At 37.6% G+C, this 7,189-nt stretch overlaps 1 protein-coding gene across 1 annotated transcript; it reads left to right on the top strand.

Moving 5' to 3' along the window:
- On the top strand, nucleotides 1-4,221 carry LOC147285284 (oligopeptide transporter 2-like). Its single transcript, XM_086244885.1, has 6 exons — nucleotides 1-495; nucleotides 1,232-1,329; nucleotides 2,022-2,585; nucleotides 2,674-2,929; nucleotides 3,247-3,429; nucleotides 3,607-4,221. Exons 1-6 carry the CDS (start codon nucleotides 1-3, stop codon nucleotides 4,219-4,221), a joined length of 2,211 nt encoding a protein of 736 aa, XP_086101011.1.
- The last annotated feature ends 2,968 nt before the right edge of the window (nucleotides 4,222-7,189 follow it).

Below are 7,189 nucleotides of genomic sequence, written 5' to 3'. Positions count from 1 at the left end.
ATGGAAATCGAGCCCGCCGACGACGCAAAAATCGAGAAAAACGACACCGAAAGCGATGACGTTTCGCCAATCGAGGAGGTCCACCTGACGGTGTCGTACGACGACGACCTGACCCTCCCGGTATGGACCTTCCGCATGTGGTTCCTCGGCCTCCTCTCCTGCGTTGTCCTCTCCTTCCTCAACACCTTCTTCTCGTACCGCACCGAGCCGCTCGTCATCTCCATGATCTCAGTCCAGGTCGCGACGCTCCCGATCGGACGGTTCATGGCGAAGGTGCTGCCGAAGAAGAAGTTTCGGATCGGGTCGAAGGAGTTCTCGCTCAACCCGGGTCCTTTTAACATGAAGGAGCACGTGCTTATATCCATGTTCGCGAATGCCGGGTCCGGGTTCGGAAGCGGAGCGGCCTATGCGATTAGTATCGTGGATATAATAAAAGCGTTTTATCACAGGAATATTTCGTTCTCGGCTAGTTGGATACTCGTCATTACCACACAGGTAATGTGTAATTGTGTATATAGTTTTGTAGTATTAATTAGATTAATATATGGTATTTTCTGGGCATGCCATAAATTTAAATTATTAATTAGATTAATTTTTGATTTTGTGTCACATTTTCTGATAAAAAAAATGTAACGATGGTCAAAGCAGATGTGATAGTAAGTGGTGATGATAATAAGGGCATAGAGCTAGAATTATAGTTTGGGGTGGGCCTACGGCAACATTTGGGTGGATTTTGGGACGAGGTGGTAGGAATAAGGTGATGGTGCTTGGTGTTAGAGGAGAAAATTTTTTATGATACAGTTTTATATGTTTGATGAGTCTATCTCTCTTATCATTACATGATCACGTGAGATGAGATGAAAGATAATAAAAATTTAAGTGTTAGTGTTGGTGCTGGTGGGTGGTAATGGTATTGGTGATTGAAACTTTGTTTCTCAAAATTGCTCATTTGTCTTGAGATTTTAGAATTGATCCTTATTTACCTAAAAAAAAGTTGGATATTGTTGACCTTTAAATATTCACAATTGAATCTAAAAAAATTTTGTATGGGAATCTAAATAAGAAAATTAGTACTTGTCATTTTATAAATGCGAAGTTTTATCTAAATTTCAAGTTTATTTTCTCCCTCCAAACACACTATTATCGTTGATTACATAACTACATATTGTTACAGTGAGTGGTTTGCTGCTAAATGCTGATGTGTTGGGGTTAATGTGCAATTGAAGTGCAGGTTTTGGGGTATGGCTGGGCTGGAATTCTCCGGAAGTACGTGGTGGATCCGGCGGGGATGTGGTGGCCCAGTAGTCTCGTTCAGGTCTCCTTGTTCAGGTAATTCGAGCATTTTGTATGTTATTGGTGTCGTTTGGAACCAACCCAAGAAATTCAATTGCATGTTTGCAACCTTGTCCTTTTCCTTGACCACTTTTGTTGTTTTGCTTCTTTTTCTACTTCCACGCATGTGTACTTTTCTTTTTATAAAAAAGTAGTTTTGCTATTAAATAGAAACGAAAAAGAGTTGACTTCGGATTCTTTTTGTTTTGCTCCATTGTGTAGTTTGACGTAATATGTCAAAGTTATTATTACATTTCATATCTTGCTAACTTAAAATAAAATGTTTTCTCATTTTGTAATTCTTTTGGTTACAAATGACATAAAATGATGAGAGATTCGAACCATGGCCTTGAGTATAGAATAAATGCTCTTTTACCACTAGAACTACAAGTCTTCCTCAATTTGTATCTCTACCCCAAAAGAAAACTACCTTTTTATGATGCAAAAGAAAAAGGCAGTAACCATCATTTGGTTCTGATTTATTTGAATTCTTCTTATGCCATTAAACTAGTTGTGGATATACACTTAAAGCTTTGGTTCGAGTTTTGCAGGACTTGTTGCCCATATGATAAGCTATGAAACTAATCAGTCCTGCACTGATTCATCCATGCATTTTATCTTAGCTTTTGAACAAGTCAACAACTATCAACATTGTCTGATACATTACTTTTGGTTTACATGATATGCAGGACTCTACATGAGAAAGACAACCAGCGAATGTCCAGAGGGAAATTCTTTGTGATTACACTCATATGCAGCTTCGCTTGGTACACTGTGCCGGGCTACCTCTTTCCAACATTGTCAACCATTTCATGGATTTGTTGGATATACCCCAAGTCAGTAACAGCCCAGCAAATTGGTTCAGGCATGCGTGGACTTGGTGTTGGGGCATTTTCGCTTGACTGGTCTGTCATAGCCTCCTATCTCTCTAGTCCTTTAATCAGCCCCTTCTTTGCCACTATCAATGTTGCAGCAGGCTATGTTCTTTTCATGTATCTGATATTGCCAATTGCCTATTGGGGGGTCAATTTATACAATGCCAAGACTTTCCCAATCTTCTCCTCACATTTATTTGATCCCCATGGCCAAGTATACAACATCTCTGCCATTGTGAATGACAAGTTTGAAATTGATATGCCCTCATATGAAAGACTAGGGCGCATAAACCTTAGTATGTTCTTTGCTCTATCATATGGCCTTGGTTTTGCTGGCGTTGTATCAACCCTCACACATGTGGCCATTTTCAATGGAAGGTAATGAACCATTTACAAAGATTTAAACTTAGAAATTGTTGGTTGTTGTTGTGGAAATAAATAATCTGAATGACTCTTCCAATTGCAGTGAGATAAAAAAGCAGTGGAATCAAGCTAAACATGGTGGGAAGGTAGACATACACACCAAAATGATGAGGAAATACAAGGACATACCTAGCTGGTGGTTTCATGTTATGCTTCTGGTGTCAATTGTACTCTCTCTGGCATTATGCATTTTCATGAAAGATCAGGTGCAAATGCCATGGTGGGGACTCATTTTTGCAGCAGGACTTGCATTAATTTTCACTCTTCCAGTCAGCGTTATCACTGCCACAACAAACCAGGCAAGCTTTCAACTCATTCTTTTCAAATTAACTTGGCTCTGCTTGATTACTATTAGCCTATTGGTAGTGGAAGAGGAATGAAAATTAGATTGATTCTTGCCTAAATGTTTAAAGATTCACAGTTTGACAACATAAGACTGTCTAGTAAAAAAACACTTCTTCAAATGATCTTTTCTATGAGGTACTTCGGATGTATTTGATTATGAATCATAGCCAGAACTATCAGTCAAATGAGAAACCTTAACATAATTCTTTGATAGATAATAAAAGATGTACCTCGATCTGAAGATAATTTTTCATTCCTTTCTATTTGTCAGACACCGGGACTAAACGTCATCACAGAGTACATCATGGGTTTGATAATGCCAGGCAGACCGATAGCCAATGTATGCTTCAAAACCTATGGGTATATTAGCATGTCTCAGGCAATTTCCTTTCTGAATGATTTCAAGCTAGGCCATTACATGAAGATCCCGCCCAGATCGATGTTTATAGTTCAGGTACATCCATCTTCTTGACATATGTTTGCATTTTTATAATCATAGACAAGAACCAAGTAGTCCCCAAGTTAAACATATTGTTTTCATAGAAAAAGTTGTGTGTGTTTGTGATGAGTGAGTTCAATGTTATATATTGACTGAAGCATAATTTGCTCCTTGGTGCTTCACAAATTGAAGTGCATAGGAACTATAATAGCTGGAACAGTCAACATTGGGGTTGCATGGTGGCTGCTAAATTCTGTGGAAAACATATGTCAAGACCAATTACTTCCTCCCAACAGTCCTTGGACTTGTCCCGGTGATCGTGTGTTCTTTGATGCCTCGGTGATTTGGGGTCTGGTAGGACCAATAAGAATCTTTACCTCTAAAGGAAACTACCCAGCACTCAACTGGTTCTTCCTCATAGGTGCAGTAGGACCTCTCTTGGTGTGGTCGCTGCACAAGGCTTTCCCAAGTCAAAAATGGATCCATTACATCAACCTTCCAGTGCTTCTTGGAGCCACGGGTAGTATGCCACCAGCTACAACTGCCAACTTCAACTGCTGGATTGTGGTTGGGATTGTTTTCAATTACTTTGTTTTCAGGTACAGAAAGAATTGGTGGCAGAGGTACAATTATGTTCTTTCTGCTGCATTGGATGCTGGAGTGGCTTTCATGGGGGTGGTTCTGTATTTCTCATTAACCATGTTTGAGAAGAGCATTTCCTGGTGGGGTACAGCTGGTGAACACTGTGATTTTGCTGCTTGTCCCACTGCCAAAGGTATAGTTGTTGATGGTTGCCCTGTATTCTGAGATCATTCCCATTTCAAAAACTATATACATCTAAGTTTTTTTAGTATGTTACCATTTTTTTTAGATGTTTCATTCAAAGATAGTTGTAAATATTTGTCAAGTTTGATCTGTTTAAGACTTTAAGTAGTGTTGTAGTTGGTTCTCAAAAAAAAAAAAAAAAGTAGTGCTGTAGTTGATTAAGACTTTAGTTTGTGATTGGTTGATTAAATTAAACGCATTATATCTCTCCATGCCTGTGCACATATTGGAAATTTGCATTACAAGATTAAACCATTATAAACAAAAGTCATTAGCAGATGTTTATTATACTTAGACTCACCAAATTTAATTGGTCACCAAATATAGGAGAATTTTGATGCTAACCCAGCTAGGTATATCTAATCAATACAGTGCACTGTGAGGACCACTTTGGAGTCCAAACCTTCTACAGACAGCCTCATTGATTTTGACTACATACCTACTGTCTGATTGTTTTTGAATTCATAGTCGTACAAAATCTACAAAAGGAAAAGGCATTGAATAATTGATTTGTTGATTTCTTATTCTGATATGACATGTTTCCTCAAAATGGAAAAGACAATTAGATAAATTAAAGATATTGGTTCAATACTTCAATCACAATGGCAGCATAGTGATCACATGGTGACTGGGTGAGACAGTCTGGCATGGGCTACTACCAAATTACCAATCATGTTTTAGTACTAGCATTAATGCAGAATATGTCTGATCCAATGATAGAATATTCGTGAGCGTTCAAACGCTCTCTCACAGCATTCTTCATCCGTTTGAATTCCACACCAGAGAGGATCTCTAAATATTAATGCCATGGAAGTCCCTTCTCCAACTATTCTGCATAAAACCACCCATTCATTCAAACCAGACATCTCTCTCTCTCATACTATTAATTGGAAGATATCGTTTTTGGCACGTTGGTGATACTTTTCGCGATGATCATTTGTTTACATTCAAAACAACGCGGCGGTCTTAAAGTTTAAAGGTTAAGCAGAAGTCTCAAATACACTACTAAATCTGATCCAACACATATATTGTCAATCATATGCTTGCTCCAGCTTGATTGCACTCTTATGCAGCTTCTCTTGGTTTGCCATGTCACCGTTAATCTCAACCGTTAAAAAAGCTTGCTTGTGAACCATGTATTCAACAATTGCCATCCAAGGGTGGTATTGCCATAAATGAAAAGATGATACATAACAAGATAATCATAACACATTTGTAGACAGACCCAGCAGCAGCAACAGACAATCAAGACTAACATTTGCATTCAAGAGGCAGTATCTCTCTGCTACATATTTGATAACATTTACATTCATCCCAATCACAAAATGTCAACATTGATTTTCCAAGAAACTAAATATATATTGTTAATAGTGACATATCTTTAATTTGCTTATACATTTCCTATTAAAAAGAAAAAAAAAATCATTCATCACTCACTATATATATGGTTATATAGTAGCACATCAAGCGTAAAATGTAATATTGTAATATTTTTTACTTATCTCCATATGATTTGAATGAAGAGGCAGCATATCTAGCTGAGAACCCTCGTTGACAAGAGTCCTCATCCATTTCATCACAACCATCGTCGAAGTTCTGAGCATAGCTCAAAGGATCATACTGGAAACCGCCACCCAGGTTTCCGGCACTTCTCTGCCTTGTGGTGGATTTTTGTCTGAATCTTCTTATCCATGGAAGCTTCAACTTTAGACTTCCCCAGCAAGAAAGTGACCCTTCGTTTCTGTTTCTGGGAGATGGAATTTGCTCCATCACTTGAGCTGCTTTTTCAGTACAAGCTCCTGGTTTTTTTAAGTCATAAATTTACACTCCCCAAACTTGTAGGCTCTGATCCTCGATCCCTCTGTCTCTCTCTGATCCTTTAGCTTGTCTTTGTTTTTTTAAGGATTTTTAGTGTGTGGTTGCTGGAGAAGATGGTGAGAGATCCAATAGAATAGGATGAAATGAAATGGTATGTGAGGGAGTGAAGGAACAATTTGTTGTTTTTGGCTATGGTTCTATGAATATGTTTTTTTTTTTTTTTTTTTCAAAATGAAAAAGAAAGGGAACCAAGAGAGAATTCTATGAATTTACTTAGCCAAAGAGAATCTCTGTTGGTATATGATGATAAGAAAGAGTTTGGCACTGTGGACCAGTGATTCATCTCCTTGGAACAAACAAGAAACATTTTTGTCCCATCAAGGTAACTTATGAAGAATAATTGGTTATAATACCTACTTCTGGTGAAGTATTATTTAAAATGTAGATATAAAATGCCATATATCTACATAATATTAGTTATATGCAGAGAGGGGGGGGGGGAGAGAGTCGTCTTCTCTAGGTCAGATAGTCTAGCAACATAAAATGTATATTATCAAACTATGAAATCAGTCTACACATTAATTTAAAAGTCAACCTAATCAATTATTGTAACATAAGTGTTTTATGTTATCAGACCTGCCAGGCAAGTAGGCAACAGAATATTTCCGTATATACCGCTATATGCCATAATATCTATAATCGTTATATTTCAAAACTATTCAAAAATAAAATAAAATGGTAAGATGTATTTTTGAAATATTGGTGGGTAAGTAATATGAATTTTCAGAAGTGATAGGACAGGAGTGAAGAATTTAGAATTTACAGGTTTTTTATTTTTGACCGGTTAATTTACAGTTTAAACAATGAAGAGTAGGTAGTCAATTGAGTATTTGATGCCTTGATGGTGACTGATGATGCAAGAGTTTTGGGGGTTTATTGAGAGAATATTCCATGAATATTGTTAATTTCATTAAATTGCTTCTGTGGATAAACTACTTTGGCTTCTTCTCATGTTGTCCTCTCATTTCATGATTGGTGCGGATTGTTTCATAATGTGTGAGTGAGAAGGCTCATAAACCCTTACCATTTGCACCAGCTAATCCTCTTGGTAGGCAGTTCTCCCTTTCGCCAA

This window comes from Dryas octopetala, chromosome 5 (genome assembly GCF_963921425.1).
Source record: "Dryas octopetala chromosome 5, drDryOcto1.1, whole genome shotgun sequence".
In the NCBI taxonomy this organism is placed as follows: Eukaryota; Viridiplantae; Streptophyta; class Magnoliopsida; order Rosales; family Rosaceae; genus Dryas; species Dryas octopetala.
The sequence above is the reverse complement of the archived record's forward strand: the minus strand, read 5'-3'. Positions and strand labels throughout refer to the sequence as shown.